Here is a 25114-nt window from a genome sequence, read left to right on the forward strand (position 1 = left end):
TGCACCAGAATCGTGATGCAAACTGCCAAATGCCGCCAGCTCCTGGCTGCCACCAGTGGGAGTGGGACTGCCAAGTGACGACTCTGAGAGGAAAACGAAGGGGAAAGGAAAGCACCAGGGTTAAAAGAGAGAGAGAGAGAGAGAGAACTTTGCGCCTTAGATGGGCCATTTTATATCGAAAAGTAGCGACGGAAAAATTTTGTCTCAAAATCCATTGCTAATTAGTGACGAAAATTTTTTGTCGCTTATCTATCACGAAGTTGAGACGGAGTTTGAGACAGAATTTTTCTGTCGCTAATTCCGTAACTAATTCCAATTTTAGAGACGACTAGTTTTCTCTAGCTAATCTGTCACAAATTTATGATAAATTATTTCCGTCGTTGATTAACGTTTTTCTTGTAGTGAATATATTTTTAAACAATATATATTGTGTAGTCATTTACGTAACCGTGAATTATCCTTCGATGATTTAAAAGGTAATACACATGCATTTATATATACAAAATAACACATAAGTCACTCCTACCTTTATGCATGATTCAAATCAAATTTTAAGCATATCAACTATGCATAGATCAAACACACCAAAACATATACATCCATGCGTGAAATTATTACTTTCGTGCATATGAGTAGTTGTTGCATACTCTTACGCAACGTCAACTAAGCATACAACTATGCAATTACTCTCAATTACGCATGCACTCATGTTACATTGAATCTACACATGAAACCATGCGAGTATTCAAATTTAAATATGCAATTATGTCTTATCTCATGCATGACCACATTTTTATTATTTTTTATTATGTTGCTTTTGCTTTACATGTCATGCTTGAAATCATATCACATTAAGTTACCATTCTAATTATCCCAGGGTACCACTACCCGTGTCACTTGAGTGCTCAGGCCTTCCAAGTTGTGTTTATTCAAACAAGTTGTATTTTCTTTATATTTTAACCCTTGAAGGGCAAAAGACACTAGCACTGGAGTCTGTGATCCTTCGTCAATGCATCCCTCTTCTAGGAACCCATAGTTCAGGATACTCATCCCTCTCTCTGAAGTTGACATAGTGTATTACTAGGCATACCGGAGTGGCTCTAACTGTGCCACATGTATCAGAGCGAAAAGATCCCCTTAGACAACTATGGTAGGGGAAAGGGGTTCACATTTAACCTTCGATGGGATGCCTAAGACCACGTCTGCAAAGTCCCACAGTGTTGGTGTGACAGGTTTACATTTGACCCACTTGATCAACCTCAGCAGTACATGTCAATGAGTCAATGTCTCACTAAAACATTATGGTGTGATAACTTTAGTGTAATTTTTCTTATCTTTCAAAAACTTTCTCAATGCATGTTATCACTTAAAGTAAATGTGCATGCTAGGCATAAAATCAACAATAATTGCACATGGGTCAATACCTATAACTTCATGCTTCACATCATACTTGACATACACACATGCATATGCACATTTTATACATGAATAATGCAAAGTTTCACTTGCACATAAAACTGTCATAAGGGTCAAAAACCCATTACATTCATGTCAATTTAATTACATTTTGCATCACAAATACTCTTATACAATTATCATATTCACCTATAATTCTGCACGAGCTGTCCTAAGCAGTTAATTTTTAGTGTGTGACAGTGCTATGCAATTAAATTTTAATGCATGCACCATATATTTCTGTCCTAAAACCCAACAAATTATTTATGCACTAAAATATGCACATGTATGCCAACAACATACGTATGCCACATAACATATATTCATTTATACATATACATCATTGTATACATACCTGTTATATTTATATAATCGTACGTGTACACAATTGCATACACGCTCATCACATCGAACCAATACGTATGCCACAAAGGCATATGTAACCATCACACGTGTGCCTTACTTGCATACGCATCCACCATAACAAATAATCACACATATATCATTCTTGCATATGCGCACATCACAAAACACAATTCACAGGTTCGTAGGTGATGCACAAACCATAGTCGCAATATACCTACGTATGCTAAACCCGCATACACACGTATTACATTCCACATTCGTACACATGCTACATAGCATATGTGCGAACCACAATCTAATGTATGCTACCCTTGCATACGTGCGTACCACATACACACATCCATACCTATCCCTTTCCTACACACGGACCACAAACATTTCACTGGCCTATTTTAAGGCCGCTCCGCTCCCTGCAGTCAATTAACAGATATGTCGATTTTATTTTTTATTTTTACATTTCAACCTGCAAAACATATCAGTTGTATTCCGATTCCGTTTCAGATTACCCAGTTCTCCAATGATAATTTTCCATGTCCACCTAACCCAACTTCAATTAGAACAAATCATAGTTTGTACACACCTACGTATCAAACAAGACCCGATCCAAAAACATCGTTGGAAATTTGGGGCAAAGCTTGCCCAATTTCCGTACCCAGTGTCTACTTAGGCATAAGCAGTACCTAATAGGAGTTCCAAAATTATACATATAGCACGTATAACGAGTCCTTGCCTGGCACGAGCTATGAGTTAGCAGTGGCGGATCACAGGCAACAACGACTGCAGCCCGGTGCGACTGCCAAAGAAGCGCGAAATCAAATTTAATAATACATTATTAAACTAATCAGATATTACATAAATACCCTCGGTTTTGCAATTAAAAAAAAATCAGATATTACACCGTCGGCCCTCTTTGGAACGGGCACCAATGCTCACCCTGACCCGGTTAGGGTGGGCACTGTCTATGTTCCCTACGGGTCAGGGTGAGCAAGGCACTGCCCACCTAGGGACGGCAGTGGGGCGGGGCGGGGCGGGGGACAAGGTTTCCACCCCCGCCCCGCCTCAAAATTTTATCCTCCACCCCCTCCCCGCCTCCGCGGCGGGGATGGATTTTATCCTCCACCCCCGCCTCCATCCCCGTTTCATACCCTTCATCCCCGGTCCAAACGGGGATGAGGCGGGGCGGGGATATTGCGGGGAAAAGTGGTCGGGGCGGGGATTAGGCGGGGATCGTGGCGGGGCGGGGAAAAGTGCACGTCCACCCCCGCCCCGCCTCCGCGGCGGGGATGGATTTTATCCTCCACCCCCGCCTCCATCCCCGTTTCATACCCTTCATCCCCGGTCCAAACGGGGCGAGGCGGGGCGGAGCCCCGCTTTCCCCCGGTCCACTGCCATCCCTATGCCCACCTTGACAAATACCCCTTGTGGGGTTTCTGTGGGTCAGTAGCAGTAAGTGCACGTCACCTTGTGTTGGGACGTTGCAAGTTCGAATCCCAATGGTATTAATCGTATAACCGGAAGGGGTCTGCCTAACCCGAGCTTTTTCTGTCAAAATAAAAAACTATGTTTTCAGCCGTACATGACATGCGTTGGATGCCGTTCTTTTATATCATCAACGGCTTTGAAAAAAAATGTGCCCCACGATGGTAGATGGCTGGATGCAGGTGCCGGTTGCCTCGCTACTTGACCGTAACGGCTAGCTGCCTTGAGTTGAACAGGTCGTCGACGGTTAAGGGTTAGAAGACGGTTAAGGGTTAGAATGTCAAGTTGCGCATTAGGAAACATGGTTGTGGACGCCAATCACAAATATTGCTTTTGACGTTTTATCGGAGAAAGTAGATATTTTAAAAATTATCACAATTTTGAAAATATGTTTTCATCAAGACATTAATGTGATAAAAAACCAAAACTTGTATATATATATATATATATATATATATATATATATATATATATATATATATACACACGAAAAGTCCTATTTTCGAACAGATTTTTGTTAAATTTGGGCCGGACATGCGGCCCACACCGCGCATCCAAAAAAATTTGATTTTTGGACCTTTAAAAGCAGTTATTGACCGCTGCTAAAAACCCAAAAAATGAATAAAAAACAACTGCGCCTATGATCGTGCGTGATCAGCGGCGCACAAGTGTCCGAAATTGTTTGGACACTTTACCCGTTTGATGGTACGGGTCTCTCTCTCTCTCTCTCTCTCTCTCATATATGTTACATGTTTAGGTATGCCAACGTTTTCTTGAACTCATCTTAAAAACCAAAATGTACAAAATATTACGAGATTTCCAGAGAATTTTATATATTTGCTATCTGAGAAATGAGATTTAAGATAGTGAAGTAGAATCAATGAAAAAAAAACTAGGCTTTAGGTTAGGCGTGCAGACCCTTTTTGGGCTTCACAAAAGTATATATTGAAGAGAAGAGTTGATTATTAGCTATTGATATGCTTTTGTTCCCCAACAAAATTAGTTTGAGCAGTGAGAAAATTGACCCAAGAACCTAGAATTAGTAGGCCATGTTGGATTTTCAGTCTGACTGGCAATCTTGAGCGTTGCCAACAAAATAATTTTTTCTTTCACATTCCTCTTCTTGGGTACTCGGTGCCTTTTTAGGCTAGCAAAACTTTCCGTGATTTCAATTGAAGGAATGAATCTGTTGGATGTTGAGGTAACTAGTTCTTGATTCATGACAAATATTGTGAAGAGTAGAACCATGGCATGGTCTTCTCTGGTTGCACCAGGAAGCTGCAGAAGACAGAACTATATCGCAGAAGACTTACTTCCTGAATTTGAAAATAAGATTTTGTTTGTAGTAATGGGATGTTTGATACTATACACCCTCTTTTGGTTCAAGTCGATCTTATTGAGTTCATGGATCTCATATAAGTCAGTTCAGGTTAACACAGTACAAATGAACCTCTGATGACCATCATAATTTTTCTTGCCACAACAAGAAAAAATGCTTAATTTCTATAAATGTTTGGTGAAAACACAGTGAAAAGCATACAACATGAATGACAATGGAAGTCTCACCAGGTTAGAAATGCAAAACTTTATAAAGGAGAAGTCCATAAGCATACCTGCTGGCTATGCATCAATGAAGAAATTTCAATTTCCTGCAAGCTATATGGTTTTGATTTATGGTGGAACAAGTGAATTAGGAAAACCATCAAACGACTTGTCAGCATAGTCGCTTTTATACTCATTTTTTCTTAACTGAAGTAAAAAGGCAAAAGTAAAAACCTATAAGATAAAAAAAAATCCTAAAAAACACAATCAGATTAATACTTATAAAATTAAAATCATAAAATCAAAAAAATGAGAGAGAAAAACTAAACCTATTCACAAAAACAGAAACAAAGGTTGGATGCAACAATGAAGAGAATGGTGGTTAGATCTATGAATCAGGGTTAACACAACCCTGAATATGAATGGTTGAGGATGAGAGAGAAAGATTACCCAATGAGGAGGGAGGAAACACAGTATCACATCGTCAATGAGGCAAAGTCTAGGAAAGTTGCTCATGTTTTCAGACGAGGTGATTCTGTTCTGATGGAGTCCGGAAGATATGGACGAGTAGGAGGCCGATGGAGCAGAGGGAGGAGTGGGAGGTAACGAAGGTTCGAAGGCAGTCGAACCGTCAAGCGAGAGGGTGAATAAAAGAGTGCGCAGGTGAATGAAAAAGAGGAGGCCCTTTGTTTTTTTTTCGACAATCAGTGACGGCCTTAACAGTCACTATATAATTTCTCTCATGGCTGTCCTTGCTAGCCGTCACCACTAGTTATTTTTGGCATAATAGAGGTAAGTGATGCTGTTAACAGGAGAATAACTCTTGAACCTCGTAGATCAATACCCTTGCTCAACTACAAAATTAAGAAACTAGAAAAGCAGGAAAAATAACAGAAAAATGTAGAAAATTTAACTAAAAATCACTGATACCACCTCCTTTCTACCTCTTTCCAACGAGTATATATATAGCAATCAATAAAGAAACCCAAGCAAACCTAATCCTAATAGGGATTTGAAACAGATCCAAAACTCGATTAAGATCTGAACAACATCTAAAAACCAATGTCCAACTGGATAATTAAAAAAAAAAACACAAATAATTAAAGTGAATCTGAAAGAACCCTATAGACCCGATACTTGCATCATTTTTCTTGGGTTGGAGAAGACTTTTTCCTAAAAAATTTATCTCATTTGTGTTTTTTACAATTTCGCTCCAACAATTTGACACAACTTCTTGCAAACATGAGTCCGCTAAAAATGGTGGGATCCAACCCAAGAAAAACCCAAACATCATATAAATAGTGGCCTAATACAGTGGTGGTTGGTGTAATAGAAAGACAAACGAACTTGCAAGTAAGATATAGGCCAAACTCGAGGGAATAGGTTCAGTTGAGAGTTTTTCTTGGTTAAGTTTATTTTGGGTTATATTTGGAATAGGGTAAAATGGGAGGGAAATATTACATACGATAGTTGATTGTAGGGGATTTTGGTCCGAACTAGAGATAAAGGATAAAGTAACAATTTTAGGTAAGAGTTTGGGTTAAAGGAATAGGGATGTGAGAGATTTCAGGTACCCAAGTCCAAAACTAGAAAAAACTGGGTTTCGATATGAGTAAGGGTGTCAACGGATCTGGTTTAACCAGACCTGACCCGAACCAAACCCCATAGGGTCTGGGTATGGTGATAAATAAGAAGAGCTAATTAAGACCTAGGTTTGAACCCGAAGGTCCGATTAATACATGGACTCGGGTATAGTTTGTAAAATTTTATACCAGACCCAGGCCCGACCGGAGTTTCGATTAAGACCCATAATTTTTTAATGAAAAAATGATAAAAAAATATTGTTTTATTGGGTGTGGTCTGAGTCTGGTTCATATAGTTCTTATCGGGTCTGGGTGGTTTCTCTTATGGTGGTCCGATTATACACATATCTGGACCTGATACCTGGTGTGAGTTTTAAGAAAACAATTTTTAAAAACAATATTTTTAATGAAAATCTAGTGAAAGCCAAACACCAAAAATATAAAAATCGGCTTGCACGAGTGGTGGAGTCCGAGTCGATCTCAGAGAACGGAAAATATTTTGTATTCTAACACACAATCTAAACTACTTTTTATTGCCTTGAAAAATAAAAATTTAATTAACTAAATAATCAATAGAGTGTTGCTCCTGTAGAGAGCTTAAACAAATAATTAAAGTGCCTTATTACAAACCCAAATGAATTGAATTAAATAAAATAAAGCTTATTCTAAAAATAAAAGAAAGAGTCTTCAGTACTCTGAGGCTTTAGTCCCTTCTTGAATTGATTTGTTTCCCTTTGTCCTTCCTTCTTTTTGTTCTCTCAATGGAACAGGTAATGCATATTTTCTTTTGCCCTCTGAGGGCTCCCTGAGGGCACTTTTGAGGGCTTGAGGGGGCCTCAGAGGGTACTTTAAGGGCACGAAAAGGGATTCACCGCATGTCTAAACCTTCCCTGCAAAAATCAAAAACACGAAACCAAGCAATACGAATAGAACTACACAAGAAATCTACTAACTAATGACTAAAAAAATTCAGCAAAAACAAGATTTGAATTAACTAAACATGAGCTAAACTATTAACTAATTAATAACAAACTAACACTACAAGACAAAATAGTAAAACAACCTAACTAACAAGAAACTAATTGCTAAACGAACTAACTATAAATTAATTCAAGAACTAATTTCTAAACAAGCTAAAGAAATCAAGAAATCAAGAACTAATTAATTCTAAAGACCAAGAAAGCAATCAGTTGAACCTAACAAACTACTTAATGACTTTACTCTAATATTAACAAATTGATAGAACAATTAACAAGAACTAAGAAAGAAAATTGGCTAATGAACTATTCTAATCGGCTAACCCGAGTTCACTAAAACTAAGTATTAAACTAGATTCAAGCTAAAAAATTAATAACTAATGGATGACAAAATAAACTAACTTCACATGAATTCTATGTTGTACAACATTCAAGATTAAACTTGCTACCAAACTATGAAATACTATGATCTTTAACCTACTCTACCTAATCTAAAGCAAATGCCTAAAACAACAAAAGACCACACGGTTCGACTATTACCATTAAGCAAGAAACTTGGATTTAACAATATGATTGAATGAATAACAACTATCACACTGAAAAGCTAAGTTTAACATACAACCAAACGTTAACCTATGCTAAAGAACAAACCCACATCAGCATCAATCATTTGACTTTGATGACCAAATCACAAACAGTGTTTCACTCCTCGACTTCTAAAGGAAAAATTAATATTAATCCTAATCTATTCACAGTGATTTAGATGAGAATTAACTGATGCTGGACATCCTAAAATGCTGAATCTAATAACTATAGTAAAAATTATGCTGAAAACAATAATGCAATAAATCAAAGGAAATTGGTTAACCTATCTTGTTTTGTAAAAATTTTTTCCTTTTAATCTAATAAGAAATCTAACTACACAAAAATTGATCTTGCACGGCGCCTACTAACCCAGACTTCAACTCAACGCAATAGACACAATCTACTTGACGTCAAAACAGAATTTCAGAAAAATGACAAAAAAACTAAATCAGCTAAAAAAACTAGTATTTACGTGATCTAAAATGGGACAAAACTAAAAAAAAAGAACGTGTTGTGGGCTTTCCTAAATTAAAGCTAATCCTGAACTATTCAAAAACTAATAAAAAAAATAAAATGAAAACCAAATATAAACCTATATTAAAACCACGATATACTTAATTCAAGATTTGCCTATTCATAAATCAAGAAATGACTAACTGGATTAAAACGAAACTATATTTTGTTTTCTTTTTTTTTATTTTCCTATGCAAAACATAAACTAAACTAGATGAATATGTAGATGCTATGATGCTCTACTAAAAATATATGTTATGCAATGTTTTATGTGATGCAAAATCTAAATCTATGGTGAAAAAGAGGGAGAAAGAAGATCACCTCGCAAATCACTTCCGATGGAACGGTTGAATGACACTGTCCTCAGTGGCACTCCCCCGTGCTTGTATGAAACTGAATGAATGCATATGAGAACAAAAATAACTAAGAGAAAAGGTAGAAGTCACCTAATCCACACTATGAAACCTTACTTGATGTGGCATGTGAATGGCTCTGCAGAGGTTCCACCTGTCTAACAGTTTGCAACTCATAAAAATTACACCACCAAATAAAATGCATACACAATCCATCATTTGTGCTCATGAAAAAAAAAAACTACCTAAAAAATAGAAAAACTACTAAAGCTACTAATAGTACATCACAAATATGGGTTGCCTCACATAAAGCGTTAAGTTTTACGTCCTCAGCCAGACGGATCTCTGAAAACCCTTCATCGTCCATGAGATCAATGGATGTGAAGTCATGCTCAATCAAGGGTTCTAAGAAAAATAATATCATTTGTGACACTTCATACCATGTTTTCTCCAACTCTACCCCTATGCACCTTACGATGACTCTCTAGACTGGAAAGAAGGAGTTTAGTCTCCACGTGGAGACTATTCTCAAATGGTGGAAAACCAAGAACCAAACATCTATCAATATAAGTAGTATCAGACAAGGGGGGTTGATGTGATCGTGCTTGAATATATCAAGCATTTTGTACAGGCATGCCCTCTGCTTGCCAAAATCATGTGGTTTGGCCAAGGCCTGAGGAAAATAGGTTGTGGGGATATACGAAGAAGGCACAGGTCGTGGGCCCTGCCCATTCTCCTTGAGCCTAGTGGAGGAGATCAACTGAGCAATGGGTGTGGCGGTGGGTTCGCCAATTGATTCCTGAGTAGGGTAGAATGTCTTTCCACTCTGAAGGGTCATAATAGAGTTGACTTGCTCATGGTGGAACTCTGTGAGGTGCAGGTCGTGATACATGTGTTCCTTAGCCTTTGGGTTGACGACAAACTGACTTAGGAGGCTTTCCTCGTTTCGCCTGCTCAAGGCCTTAGCCAACTATCTCATCTGTGTCTCTAGCTTCGCTATTGATTGCGTGTGGTAACAAAGGGTGGTCTTAATGTCTGAAAAGACCTCTAACAATTTCCTCTGAAAAGATGAGCTCGATGTGGGCTCCTAAGGAGAAGGCAAGTTATGCGTAGGGTGGGCTGATGGCAATGTGGGATGCGAGTAACCTTGTGGAAGGTTACTTTGTCTGTGCTATGTCTGAGAGGGAAGATTGAGTGGATCGTGTGGATCTCTCCACGCGAAGTTGAGATGATTTCGTCATCCCGGGTTATAGGTAGGTGCATAAGGTTCATGCATTGGTCTGGTGAAACCTTGGGCAACATTGACTTGCTCCTGAACGAATTCAGAATATAGTGGTGCTGCCAGACACTCAGAAACAAAGTGTGCAGGGCTAGCGCATAGCTCGCACACTTTTTTTACTTGATTTATTGAAGCTGGGTTGGCCAGTAATGGATCTATTTTCTCGATCAACTGGTCTACTTTGATTTGCAAATCATGTCTTGACCCAACTTCATAAATCACTCCATTCTTAAGATCACTAGGAACATGTGTGGTCCTATCAAGCTGCAAAGACATGGCATAGTGCATAGCATTTTCGTGCAATGTTTCGAATAGGGCCCATGCCTCATCCTCACTTTTGAGCATGAATGTGCCCCCATATAAAGAATCAATCATTTACCTATCCTTCTCAGTTAGGGCATCATAAAAGTACTGCACCAGTTGTCAACGGGGCACCTGATGGTGAGGTCACTTCCGAAAAAGATCTTTCATCCTCTCCCAGGTCTCGTGAAACTGTTCTTCCTTAATTTGAGAGAAACTGGTAATGGCTTTACGAAATTGGTTTGTCTTACCAATTGAGAAATACTTCTTGAGGAACTTATGTTGCATGTGTTCCTAAGTAGTAATCTAAACCATATTGAGGGTCTTTAGCCAGTGCTTGGCTTTATCCTTGAAGAAGAACGGGAACAACGTTAACCTCAACGCGTCATTCTCAAAGTTATTGATTTGCACTATAGAATAGATCTCGAGAAACTCATCGAGATGATGGTAGGAGTCTTCGTTGCTCAGGACATAAAAAGATGAAAGCATCTGGATTATGCTGGCCTTAATCTCAAACTACGACGCTCCTACAATGGGTCTAGTGATGCAGGAGGCCAGAGTGTAAACATTGGGAGTGAAGTACTCCCTAAGAGAATGGGTCAACTGCTGATCTTGGACCATGGGGCTGGATCGATGGGCTCTCCTAATAAGGGACTCAGGGTCCTCAACAAACTCAACAAGCTTGAGGTCAAGCGAGCGTCGCTCATGCCTGCACCAGAGGGTAGACCGATGCAGCAACTGTCCTAAGACACTGATTTTCTACCTACCTAACGTGCAGTGCAGCCAAACTACAGCAAACCACAAAACGGGTAAAAGAAAACTAACTAAAAAACAAGAAATAAACAAGCACCACAAACTTTCACCCAAAGATATTCTGCGAAAAAAAATCAAACTATGGGCACAGTACCAATCATACTCAGTCACCTCTAAGGGTATCCTAATAGGTGGGTCTTATAAAAAAGGTAAGCTGGTGTCTAGTGTTTGCAAGCAACGTGGTTTTAAACCTAAATGCAGAAAATAAATTAAACAATCCTAATTAATGAACTGGGAAAAAGAAACTAAACAGTCCTAAGTAAAGACAAAAAATAAACTAACAACCTATCAAAACGTGAACAAACACTGGCAATAAAGTGAATACTCGTATTAATCACTATTCTCTGGTAACGGTGCCAAAATTTGACATGAGTTTTATCAAAATGATTTTTAAAAACAATATTTTTAATAAAAATCAAGTGAAAGTCAAACACTAAAAATATAAAAACTGGCTCGCACGAGTGGTGGATGTTGGGTCAATCTCAGAGAATGGGAAATACTTTGTATTCTAACACACAATCTAAATTACTCTTTATTGCCTTGAAAAATAAAAATTTAATTAACTAAATAAACAGTAGAGTGTTGCCCCTGCAGAGGGCTTAAACAAATAATTAAAGTGCCTTATTACAAATCCAAATGAATTGAATTGAATAAAATAAAGCTTATTCTAAAAATAAAAGAAAGAGTCTTTAGTTCTCTGAGGCTTTAGTCCTTTCTTGAATTGATTTGCTTCCCTTTGTCCTTCCCTCTTTTTGTTCCCTCAATGAAACAGGTAATGCATATTTTCTTTTGCCCTCTGAGGGCTCCCTGAGGGCACTTTTGAGGGCTTGAGGGAACCTCAGAGGATACTTCAAGGGCACAAAAAGGGATTTACCGCACGTCCAAACCTTTCCTGAAAAACTAAAAAACATGAAACCAAGCAGTACGAATAGAACTACACAACAAATCTATTAACTAATGACTAAAAAATTTCAGCAAAAATAAGATTTGAATTAACTAAACTAAACTAAACATGAACTAATTAATAAGAAACTAACACTACAAGACAAAATAGTAAAACAACCTAACTAACAAGAAACTAATTGCTAAACAAACTAACTATAAATTAATTCAAGAACTAATTTCTAAAGAAGCTAAAGAAATCAAGAACTAATTTATTCTAAAGACCAAGAAAGCAATCAGCTGAACCTAACAAACTACTTAATGACTTTACTCTAATATTAACAAATTGATAGAACAATTAACAATAACTGAGAAAGAAAATTGGCTAATGAACTATGGTAATCGGCTAACCCGAGTTCACTAAAACTAAGTATTAAAGCGCTCTTTAATTTTTAGGACATACCTACGAGGTACGTGCACTTGCAAGTTGAAGCTCGTGTTGAAGATTTTGAGTGTCTGGTGCGACTAATCGTTATTCAACAAAGGAGTAAAGGCATGCAGCTTGAAAAGTGAACCCTACAAGCTCTCATGCTTGATTCAATTTGTTATCCAAATTAAAAACTTCTTTTGAAAAACCCTCTTTTTGTTCTTTTAAAAAATTGAAAATCCACAATATGTTATATGCAATATATATATTTAGTGTAATATATAAAGAGAAAAATGCATGAATATATATATATATATATATATATATATATATATATATACATATATATATATATAAATGAATTATTATTTGCAATATATAAAATACATATAATTTTAAGCATTATATATATTCTATGTAATAATTAACATGAATTATTTGACACAAGCAAGCTCGTATAAAACTCGTCTCATTTAGGCACAAGTCAAGCTCGAGCTTAGCTTGGCTAAACACTAGTGCAAGTTGAGTCATAAGCTCAGTCAATTAGTAAACGTGGAAAGCCAGAACATGCCATGTTCTATTTGTTCGGCTCGTTTACCACCCCTAACCTCATGGCAAATAATGTGCACCTATGGGGGTGGAAGTAGGGGTGGCAAAACTTGACACGACCCGCCAACCCGCCTCTTAGGCGGGTTCGGGTTGACCCGCCTAACCCATTTATTAAACGGGTCGGGTTCGGGTTGGGGGTATGCCAACACGCCAACCCGGCTGACCCGTTTAATAAACGGGTTAGGCGGGTGGGTCAACCCGCCAACCCGACCCATCAACCCGCCAACCCGTCGACCTGAGAACCCGTTTACCCGACCCAACCCATTTATTAAATGGGTTGACGGGTCGTGTCGGGTTACCCGTTTATTAAACGGGCCGGGTTCGTGTTTGCCACAACCGACCCGTTTAATAAACGGGTCGAGTTCGGGTTGAGGTATACTGACCCGGCAACCCCGTCGGGTCGACCCGGCAACCCGACACTATTGCCACCCCTAGGTGGAACTCATGATGTCCTTTCAACGTTGTGATGTTCACCTGAGTCTTGATAGGCTTCTACGATATTCAAATGGAACCCCAATCTGAAATGTCCTTTTACTTTGGTTGAGTAAGATTGCATCCCAATCTTTACATTGGATGGGCATTGATCCTAGCCACCTAGCTAAAGATTCAGATGGACAGCTAGTATCAGTCCACATCCAAGTGAAAATGCGGACCAATCCTTGCTGTTGATTGGATGGTTAGGATTAATGTATGACAAATTTCATCTTATGTCAAATGATGAGATCCGTACTCTTTGGAAAAGGCATTTTTAACATCCCTCTACTTTTGAGAGCTAACCCTAGTCAAACTAAGTTCAAAACCAGGATTTAAGAGATGCAAAGTGTCACGGCCTAAATTTTTCAATGTAAACGGTTCAGATTTGGATTACCAAGTCTTTGGATGAAAAATATAAAACCAAACCCTGATCCTACTAGCTTAAAGCCTCGTATTTACACTCAATCAGGTCGGGTTTAAGTTTGAATGCTACCAAACCCAGATCCTATTATTAATAGGTTCCACATTTGACTACCAAACCTGATTAATAGACTCAGATTTGGATTGGGTAGGGGTGAGGGTGGCAATCGGGTCGGGTTGGTAGGTCAGCATACCTCAACACGAACCTGACCCGTTTATTAAACGGGTCAGCTGTGGCAAACACGAACCTGGCCCATTTATTAAACGGGTAACCCGACACGACACGGTTAACCCGCATAATAAATGGATCGGGTTGGGTCGGGTTGGCGGGTTGGGTTCGGGTGAACAGGTTGACCCGCCCGCCTAACCCGTTTATTAAACTGGTCAGCCGGGTTGGCATACCCCTAACACGAACCTGACCCGTTTAATAAACCGGTTAGGCAGGTTGACCCGTTTACGACATGAACCCATTTAAGCCAAACCCGAACCCGCCTAAGAAGCGGGTTGACGGGTCCGGTTGGCGGGTCGTGTCAGATTTTGCCACCCCTAGGTATGGGGTTGCAACCGAATTGTTTACATCCCTACACCCGTGCTGCCTGTAGCATGATAGCTACCCAAGCCTAAGAGGGTCATTGGGTCGGCATTTCACCCTCCCCACACCGTGATATGAAGGGTAACTTTTTGCCTTTTCCAAAAGGAATTGGATATTGTGATGGATCCACAGTCATCATCGTCTTCCTCTGTGATGGCAGCAGGGTTGCAAATAGGTTTTTACCCAGATCCAAAGTTATATTGGATCAGACTAAACACCCGTACATAAGCTCTAGTTTGAGCTGGATTTGGATAAAAACTATCCAGATCTTACACTGTGGGCAGTATTCAATCAGGGTATATAGGTCAGAACCAAGATCTGCTTGCACCCCTACCTAGCGCGTAGAGGCATAAACGGGTTGGATTTGGGTCAGACTTAGGCATTATTAAATCCAGAATTGGGAATTGCGTAATTATATGCGGATTCAGAGAAACATGGATTGAATCTGGACCTAATTAGCTAATCGGATGCATCTTAGATGTATTCGGATTCAACTTATCCGTGGAATTTGGATGTAATAGTATACACACGCAATCCGAATCCAATTATTAATTGGATGTCAAATGCTCTGCTGAATCAGATTAAATGGATTCGGATTCGGTTGGATATTCGACTCCAATCCGACCCGCTGACATCCAACTAGCAGGCGGTGCTCTGCTCCTTGTCTCACAAAGATTCGTACACACAAGTTCAAAAAAAATCATAGAATAGGACACGAGGACACAATTTGTAGTGTTTGTAATCAATAAATAACTATTTTTAGTAGTTTAATTGTAAAAAAAAACGTTCCATTGAGAAAAAATATTAAAATATAACTAACAATAACGTGTTGTGTGATGTTCGTGTCCTTGTGACCGGTAGTGCACCACTCTTCAGTCACTCCAATTTCTTTCGCACCACCACTTTCCCGAGATTCAGAGATTTGACAACCACCACACCGCCCCCCCCCCCCCCCAAAAAAAAAAAAAAAAAAAAAATTCTTCGTCCTCTTCTTCGTGCTTTTGCGGTAACGGCGTTCCCTCGCGTCGAAGCCCTTCTTCTCTCCGGGGTGATGTAGATCTGCAGAAGAGGGAGAAAGTGCGAGGAATCCATGGCGTTGCCAGGGACGCCGACTGCCAGAGAGGCCGAGCACGAGGAGAGCACCGTCTCCACCGTCGATTTCGGGAACTCGGACACCCTGGACAAGATCCGACGGCTCACGGACGTCGGCGCCATGACCCGACTCCTCCACGAGTGTGTGGCGTACCAGAGGAGCCTGGACCTCGACCTCGAGGGCATCCTCTCCCAGAGGACCGAGATCGAGCGGCAGCTCGCCGGGCTCCTGAAATCCGCCGAGATTCTCGAGATCGTGAGGGCGGACGCCGACCACATGCTCTCGAGCATCCAATCAACCTGCGACCTCGCCGGTCAGGTCAGCGGCAAGGTCCGGGAGCTCGATCTCGCGCAGTCGAGGGTCGGATCGACGATCTCGCGGATCGACGCCATCGTTCATAGGGGCAATTGCATCGAAGGGGTGAAGAAGGCGCTCGACGCGGAGGACTACGAGTCGGCGGCCGAATGCGTGCACACGTTCCTCCGGATTGACGCCGAATTCGGCGGCTCGGGGTTCTCGGAGCAGAGGGAGCAACTCCTGGAGTCGAAGAGGCAGCTGGAAGGGATCGTCCGGAAGAAATTGACGACGGCGATCGACCAGAGGGATCATCCGACGATTCTCAGGTTCGCAAAGCTCTTTTCTCCGCTAGGGATTCAGAACGAGGGTTTGCAGATCTACGTTGCCTATCTTAGGAAGGTCATCGCGCTGAGATCTAGGTTAGAATTCGAGCATTTGATGGAATTAGTGGAACAAACCCTAGGGCACCCTGGAATTAGGAACCAGGCCGATTTCATCGCGTGCCTGACGAATCTGTTCAAGGACATCGTGCTCGCAGTGCAGGAGAACGAAGACGTTCTCAGAGGACTCTGCGGGGAAGACGCGATCGCTTACGCGATCTGCGAGCTTCAGGAAGAATGCGATTCGAGAGGCTCCATCATCTTGAAGAGGTACATGGATTACAGGAAGCTGGCGAGGTTGGCTTCAGAGATCAACTCGTACAGCAAGAATCTGCTCTCCGTTGGGAGCGCGGAGGGGCCGGACCCGCGGGAGATCGAGATTTACCTCGAAGAGATACTGTCGCTTACGCAATTGGTCGAAGATTACACGGAATTCTTGTCTTCCAAGATCAGAGGGTTGAGTTCGGTGGATGCACAGGTTGGCCCTCGGGCAGCTAAAGCTTTCCGAAGTGGTGAATTCAACAGGGTGATTCAGGAGCTTACCGGGTACTACGTCATCCTTGAGGAGTTCTTCATGGTGGAGAATGTGAAGAAGGCTATTAAGATCGACGAGCACGTTCCGGATAGCCTTACGACGTCGATGGTGGATGATGTGTTTTACGTTCTGCAGAGTTGTTGCAGGAGGGCAATCTCTACCTCGAACATTCATTCGGTTCTTGCGGTTCTAAGCGGGGCCATGAATCTCCTGGGCAACGAATACCAGGAAGCATTGCAGCAGAAAACTATAGAGCCCAATTTGGGTGCTAAGCTGTTTCTTGGTGGAGTTGGCGTGCAGAAGACGGGAACGGAGATTGCAACTGCGTTGAACAATATAGATGTGAGCAGCGAGTACGTGTTGAAGCTGCGGCATGAGGTTGAGGGGCATTGTGCAGAGGTAAGTAGCTTGATTCTTGTTTTGGCTGCCTCCTATTTCTTGTTATGTTCATTTGCTTGTTGTACAAGTAGAGAGCAAGCCTTGTCTCGTCTCAGAAGAGAAATGATCTGCATTTCCATTGTGTTTGTTGTTGTCATTTCTTGGATATCGAATGCTGAAGTGTTGTACTTCAGGAAGATTCATTTCTCTTGATTTTGCTATAGCACTAAAAGCAAGTGATTAGCCGACCAAATATATTCTTTTGCTTGGTTTCATTTGGATTTCTTGCTTGCTAGAATATGGTTTTTGTGTTTTCCAATTTTACCTTTTCTTTCAGCAAAAAACTAGCTTTGCATTTGATTTATTTGTGTTTCTTATTTGGGTGCTCACTGGACTTAAGAAGCCAGTCCTTTTACATGTTAGTATTTTGCCCATAGCCTTGCATTGTTGGATTTTCATAAGATTTTTTTACCTGCAAACCACCATTTTGTTTTTAAAAATCATTGTGCTCCTTTGTTCATAATGTTTCTGAGACCTTCACGCTTGTCTTGGAAGTTTGCTTTTCTGTTTGTTATGTGACAAACAAAAGAATGAAAACACTACAAGTAATGGGGGGGCGGAGGGGTAGGGGGGACAAGAAGCCAAGCTAGGAAAAAAGATGAAAAAGCAACTACTGAGAGAAACGAAGCAAAAGAAAAAGTTCAGCCAATTCACATTAGCAAATTCCAACTAAGAGCCAGTCAGGAGAAGATCTGTCCTCACCACTCAAGAGACCACCATGTCTTGTTCCTGAATGTGTATGTGCGTATTTGTGTTAGTTGGGGTAAAAATTTGCATTTGGAGCTAAAATTTAGTAAAATGTTATTCCAGTTAGAGTTTCAATTTGCTAAGAATTAGACCTATAATGTGCACTCCTGCGTGTTTGTATGCCTGCCCCCGTGAGAATTTTTTTTTGGATATGTAAATTGATAAGCTAGAGACCAACTATTCATGGAGGCAAAGCATGGATTATGAATGAGAGTAGAGTGTGTGATAGCGATTGTTTGAAGTGGTTTAACCTAGCAATAATGAATAGGTTAGTACGAGCAAGATCTGGTTATATTGAATTTGTCAAACTGGACAATTTCATGACTCTGAAGGCTGTTAAAAAAGATTAAAGATCATTATTTATTCTTGTCCAAATGGTAATGAGTTAAAATATGTTGGTGTTGAACCCACTGACAACAATTCTTACCACCCTCAACCCAACCACCAAGCTTTTGTGCCATGTATGCATCTCAAACAGAATATTAGGTTGTGAATGTGACAAAATTCTCATCGTATCTCAAGTCCATTATGGTGCAAAAGTGTGGACTTGAACCTCCTGAGATGATCATCCTTTGCTGGATTATTGTGAATAATACTTTCTCAAGAACATGTTTGTCTGTGTCTACAAGGAAGAGCGAGAGTTTGAGGCGGGCTTTCACAACTGTAACCTTCTTAGAAAGCCCTTAGATTCTTAGAATGATTTGGGTGCTTTACAGATCTTATTGTGGATGGACTGTTAGCAATCAGGGGCCAGTAACCAGGGAGTTGGAAGAACATATCTCCATGCACGGGTAGAGAATAAGTTGTGGCCTATGATGTTGATGGTATTCTCAGAATTTAATGTAACACCAGAATCTTTGCTAGAGCTACTTGCTTAACCAGAATATAGCTTGATTCTCAGGATTTATAACATCAAAATCTTTGCTAGAGCTACTGGCTTGGCAAGGATATGTCTTGATACTGTAGGTTGACAATCTCCTCTAGAGACTAAAGCATTGTTTAAGTCGATAGCATGTGTTGACTATCTCCCTGTTTAGGATTCTCATGTAGAGGCTAGACTTTTTTTTAAGCAATTGGAGGCATATTTTGACTCAGTTGCATTCAACTGCAAGTCCTGCAGACGCTTCATAAACTCTCGGCTCCTACGTATACAGAAGCTTAGAAATTTACCATTGGGCTTCTGCACACATTTTTACCACTGGAGAGAGAGAGAGAGAGAGAGAGAGAGAGAGAGAGAGAGGAAATTTGTTAAGCATGAAAACATCACATGGCAAAGTTTTGGTGCAAATATTTATCAACAATGGAGAAGGCATGAAAAGCCAAAAAATCAAATAGTTGACCCTTTTCTTTCAAAATGTCACAAGCAAGCAATTCAACCCCTTGTTCTAGTATATATGTTTCTTCCAGAAACTTTTCTTCTTTCTCCAGAGTAACCAAGGACCATAAAAATCATGATGTCCCGTTGAAGTTGTTTCTAGTCAATTGTAAAATGTTCTATTCCCACCTTTTAGTACTGAGGTTGGATTAGTACATTTTCTCTCTGAAAAACTGGTAAATGCTTCTTTGCTTTCCTGATTTATCCAGGCATCTCTGTCGACAGTCAATTAGGTGGTTGGAACTTGGAAGTTGGAACTAATTTGTGAATGTTTGCATAAGACGTTTTCTTGAAAGTGTAGTCTGCCTATTTAGACCTGCTGATTGAGGCCTTACTGCTGTCTCTCTGATACCCCCATTTGGATGGGGAAGCTGGATCCTGGGTTGCCCATGACGGTGTTTGTAAGAATCCCCATTGTTGCCATAGGTGAGATACTAAATACTGATAACCAGTACTTTTAGATCTTTGTTGGTGCCTTACTGCAGCAGCTTCAGAATAAGAGTCTGTCATGTCTAGAAATCAGATGTCAAATTACTAACTTGTGGATATTGTTGTATTTTGTGTAAACTCTATTTCGGAGGTATCTATATGTTTTCTGCAACCAAGATTCAGAAGTTTTATCAGGCAGCATGCCATGTTTTAAGTTCATGAATTTGCTTTTGTTATTGGTATGTCCGAGTGTTTTTTTTGCTTCAGTTGTTCCTGACACTGTTGTAATTCTGTCTCGTGATGAATCAGGTATTCCCAGCACCAGCAGACAGGGAGAAGTTGAAATCATGTCTATCAGAACTGAGTGAGATGAGCAATGCCTTCAAGCAAGTCCTGAATTTGAGCATGGAGCAGCTGGTTGCGACCGTGACACCGCGCCTCCGTCCCGTCCTGGACACCGTCACCACCATCAGCTACGAGCTGTCCGAAGCAGAGTACGCAGAGAACGAGATCAATGACCCTTGGGTCCAGAACCTGTTGCTCGGCGTGGAGGCCAATGCGACGTGGCTCCAGCCGGCAATGACGAGCAACAACTACGACTCTTTTGTGCATCTGCTGATCGATTTCGTGGTTAAGAGGCTGGAGGTGATCATGATGCAGAAGAGGTTCAGTCAGTTGGGTGGCTTGCAGCTAGACAGGGACACCAGGGCGCTGGTCAGTCATTTCTCTGCGATGACTCAGAGGACCGTGAGGGACAAGTTCGCGCGGCTCACTCAGATGGCTACGATTTTGAATCTGGAGAAGGTTTCAGAGATTCTGGACTTCTGGGGAGAGAACTCCGGGCCCATGACATGGAGGCTCACGCCAGCCGAAGTTCGAAGAGTGTTGGGCCTTAGAGTGGATTTCAAGCCCGAGGCAATCGCTTCCCTTAAACTATAGTCCACAAAAATTTTGTTTTGTTTCTTCTTTTCTTGTTTCCTTTCTCTTTCTTGTGTTGATACGAACTTTGGGTAATTCAAATTATTGCTCTGATTCTTCTTTTACTCTTCAAAACCAAAGATGCTCTCTCTCTCTCATACTTTTTGAAGGGTGCTCTTTTATGTCGGTTCCAACTACACCATAACGGTACTGAAAACGAAGAGGGGGAGGGGAAGCCCATATGAAAATGAAGTCGGACCTCAACTACGTATCTATATCCGATCCAAATCCGAAAAACCCGAACCGTTTTGCCGCTCTTTCTTTTGCGAGATGAAATTATGGACGGTGGTGATGCCAAATCACCCCTGATCGGTGACTTTGGCGGATTACGTTTCACAGATAAAGAATGGAACCAAGAAGACAGAGCCATGAAATGTTTTTTTTTTTAAATAATTTAAACAGAAGAAGACAGCAAAATGGCCACGAAGACTTTGGTTCGCTCGGCGATGGCCTACGCGCTCATCGTCCTTCCCTCTCTCTCGGCTCCCGCCGAGCGTGCCTCAAGACCCTTCTCTTCCCTCTTCGTGAACCCTCACCCTCTCTGCTTCAGGGCTAGGGTTAGGGTTAGCGATCTTTTCTCAAGATTCTACGCGACTATGCGGGAGGAGACTCCCCGGCCGCTCGAGCCCTCCGAGAGGTGTTCGTTCCACGTCGTCACCGGCGATTTCTTCCTAGGCCTCGCTTCCAGGCTCCTGAAGACGGGGGGGGCGCTCCCGGTGGAGGCTCCGTCCGGCCTAGGTTTGTCGATTCTGTCGACGGAGATGGCGGGGTGGGCGACGGTGCGGCTTCGGTGATCGTACACGACACGAGGCCGACCCCGGCGTCATATGGGAGCAGAGGTTGAAGGACGTCGAGGCCGAGAGGGAGCGACCAAGGATCACGAGCCCTGGGTTCAGCTTCTCCGCGGCCGGGCTATTGTTCCCGTACCATCTCGGCGCCGCACAGTTTCTCATCGAGAATGGCTGCATTCGGGTAAGCGATACGGATGGTTGTTAGTATTTTAAGGTTTAAATATTAGAATTGCTAAAATTTTAAATTGGTGCCTATAAAGACGTGATTTGAGTGGAAATTTCGCCTGTTTTAAACTATTTGCGGAGAAATTCAGATCTGGTGAATTTCTTGATGTGTTGATCGATCACAATTTTGAATCGAAGAATTGGAGGGATACCCGAATGATTTGTGTGACATTTATTAAGAAAGTACAGTTTACCTGCAATTTTACTCTTTGATGGAGCGGGTCGTTCTATTTGAATCGATCGTTTTGTTTATTGAGTCTATTGCATTCATTTCGGTTTGTTTCTGCAGAAGAATACACCGTTGGCTGGCTCATCAGCTGGGGCTATAGTTTGTGCAGTTATTGCATCTGGAAACAGCATGGAGAAGTTAGGAATTTATTTTTTCCTATTTCTCTTGTTTCAAACGGAAGATAGGATTTAGGAATCTATTTTTTCCTGTTTCTCTTGTTTCTAAGTTTTGGAGGGGGTCAATCGTTTTTGGTGGTGCTAATTTTTTGTGCATGCAATGCAACTGTGGTGGGAATTTCAGAATTAATCGGTTCTGTTGTGATGTCATGGCGAAATGGACATATGGTATTTTGGTTGTGGTCGATAAATTTTTCATAATTAATGCCATAAAAGTTCTTTTGATCGATAGTTTCTGCATTCTCTTTTCCATATCTTTTAATTTTATTTGTTGTCCCTAGATAAATATTCTCCTTCAGTTGCGACTACTTTCATTACTAGAAATTTTTTACTAGTCACTGCATACAGATACTTGGTTTTAAAATTATTTTTTCTGTAGAACAAATTGGTTAGCCTCACATATGGAAGCTAGTGAGGTCGAACCTGAGTTTTTTTCCTCTTTTGCCTTTCTTTAGTAACTATTGTTCAAAATTTTATTTTGAAGTTCTTTGCTTTGGACTTCATGATTCAGGTGATGAGTGTAACGTATATTGAAGGATATAACATTTACTTATTACACTAATTGGAATGTCTCAACATTTTAACCTTAAAATCATGATTTTTTTTAACACAAAATTTGATATAAAATCTTGCCTATGGTATTTTTTTAGTTAGACGAAGCTCTAAGGAGTCAGCTTGCACATGCACTGGCGTTTAATAGCCACTTAGAAATGAATTAAAAAAAATGATAATTAGACATAACATTTTTTAGATAATTTTAAAAAATTACGGCAAAAATCATTTGCTAACAAGATCGATTAAAGAGATTGGGGAAGTTATAGAACAATCAATCGTTATGATTGAATTGAATTGTGAATGCCACTCATATAAAAATTAATTTAATCTCATTAAATAAAAAATAATATCAAAGTCTTTTAGTCTATCATAATCAAAATATAATTTATTTAAAAGAGTTTTCGAAAAAAGAAAAAGATTTGGCTCTTGACTCGCCACAACATCCCATCATCTCACGACTTCTTAATCAATGCCTACATGTAATAATTTGGGTCATACTCATCGAGTCCTAGTAAAGAGTACTAAAACACAACACATGCAACCATAATCAAATATGTATGATACATATTCAATCAATTATGAGTAATTAACTAAGCATGCATGTAGTTACCAATGCAAACCCTCTTGCTCATTCATGCATGAGTAATTTTTAAATTTTTTTATTTAGGTTTTATTTTTTAAATGATGTGTGCAATGCATAACTAAATGCACAGTCAATTATTGTTTCAATATCTAGAATCTGTGGATACTAACACAAATCAGTGTCTTGGATCAGAGCACGACTCAAGAGTAAATTCAAATAAATTGTGATTTATTAACTTGATCCCTCACCTTTCACCAGTGTCGGGAGAGACGACCAGAGAGCTCCCAATACCACCAACCTGATATATCAAACTTCACTCATGAGTTACATACCTATCATTTCACCGCTACTGTGAAGGTTTTTCTTATCTCTATGGTTGTGGAGAAGCAACTTTTCGTACTTAAAACATAGTCACACAAAGCTAGAAGTATTGTTTACCCTCTCATTGTAAGCACCAATAAAATTAATATTTATATTTGATCTTTTATTATATTAATTATATTGTTATTTATGTACACAGAGTTAAATTATCTCGAGGTTACATGCCTCCATTTAGGTACCTTGATGCATGATTTCAATGTCATTTTCAGATATATATACCAAGTATAAGAATCGTAAAACAGTAACATTCACTCATACATTCATGTCAAGCATTGAACATAACTCATATCATGCCTTCACATAATTTAGTGGCATCTATTTACGTGTTCACATTAACATTCAGTTAGTGGCATGCATTAAGAAAAAATCCAGTAATGTGTGTTATCCAAACTTCAGGACGTGCATTAACACAATATCACAACGTACATTTGCATGTCCTACTGTAATTAGCGTGTCGTGTCAGCATTAGTAAAGGCATTTCACACATCTTAATCGGAAGCATACGCTTTGTACAACCAACAGGCTCGTTCTTGATTAAGGGTCTGGTTTAGCAGGAAATACACTTTTGTTACAACAGTCATCTTGTAATGCACAGATTGAGTTTGGGTCCCAATTTTTTGTACCTTTGTCTGTCACCTTTCAAACCTCGCAAATCATTTGTAAAAATTTCTCATAGTTTGAGAGTTACTACCGATTTACCGAAGGGTGTTCGGTTCCAAAACTGCACAGGACTAAACATGTTCTCAGTATCTCTGAACCAGCAGTGGAAAAAACTGAAATTTTTATCTTAAATAACCGTAGATATTACTTTGAGATGCTGCAAACCTTACTTCAAAATTCATTTCCAACAATTACAAGAACAATCCTATCTCAGAATTTTTGACAGAACCTGTTTTTTGCAATTTACAAAAAAATGTAGAACTTACATGGAATTCTCAAAATTTTACATACATAAATAAATTCTGAAATCCGAACAGATTTGCGGTATTGGTTTGTGGTGTAAGTAGCTCTTAAACTGTACCACCTTTGGGCCTTGCTTTCGTTCTCCAACTTCTTCTACGTGTGTAGAAGATCCCCATAAATTTTTGTGGCCATAGGGCTCACATTTTGGGATAACCAAATTCTTCTTTAAGACGGGACATGTTCAAAACGTAAAACAACATGCAGTCTTGTACCAAAACTCATATTCATGCATTCAAACGTGTAAAAACACATCAAAACAAGATCCAACTAATTTACAGATTTGAATCCAC

At 40.1% G+C, this 25114-nt stretch overlaps 2 protein-coding genes across 2 annotated transcripts; both read left to right on the forward strand.

Annotated features, from left to right (window-relative positions):
• Positions 1-15629: 15629 nt before the first annotated feature.
• On the forward strand, positions 15630-20983 carry LOC149812238 (conserved oligomeric Golgi complex subunit 4-like). Its single transcript, XM_089993270.1, has 2 exons — positions 15630-17353; positions 20253-20983. Exons 1-2 carry the CDS (start codon positions 15740-15742, stop codon positions 20880-20882), a joined length of 2244 nt encoding a protein of 747 aa, XP_089849396.1. The 5' UTR covers positions 15630-15739; the 3' UTR covers positions 20883-20983.
• A 377-nt stretch (positions 20984-21360) lies between these two features.
• Positions 21361-22583, forward strand: LOC149812239 (uncharacterized). Its single transcript, XM_089993577.1, has 3 exons — positions 21361-21682; positions 21729-21893; positions 22227-22583. The coding sequence occupies exons 1-3, from the start codon at positions 21368-21370 to the stop codon at positions 22356-22358; spliced, it is 612 nt and encodes a 203-aa protein (XP_089849703.1). The 5' UTR covers positions 21361-21367; the 3' UTR covers positions 22359-22583.
• The last annotated feature ends 2531 nt before the right edge of the window (positions 22584-25114 follow it).

The sequence above is a fragment of the Nuphar pumila genome, chromosome 17 (assembly GCF_984573655.1).
Source record: "Nuphar pumila chromosome 17, dmNupPumi1.hap1.1, whole genome shotgun sequence".
In the NCBI taxonomy this organism is placed as follows: Eukaryota; Viridiplantae; Streptophyta; class Magnoliopsida; order Nymphaeales; family Nymphaeaceae; genus Nuphar; species Nuphar pumila.

Coding starts and splice junctions, on each gene's coding strand:
- LOC149812238 (XM_089993270.1), top strand. CDS start 15,740: ATGGCGTTGCCAGGGACGCCGACTGCCAGAGAGGCCGAGCACGAGGAG. Junction 17,354..20,252: donor TTGAGGGGCATTGTGCAGAG/GTAAGTAGCTTG, acceptor GTGATGAATCAG/GTATTCCCAGCACCAGCAGA.
- LOC149812239 (XM_089993577.1), top strand. CDS start 21,368: ATGGCCTACGCGCTCATCGTCCTTCCCTCTCTCTCGGCTCCCGCCGAG. Junction 21,683..21,728: donor TGTCGATTCTGTCGACGGAG/ATGGCGGGGTGG, acceptor CGTACACGACAC/GAGGCCGACCCCGGCGTCAT. Junction 21,894..22,226: donor TCGAGAATGGCTGCATTCGG/GTAAGCGATACG, acceptor TTGTTTCTGCAG/AAGAATACACCGTTGGCTGG.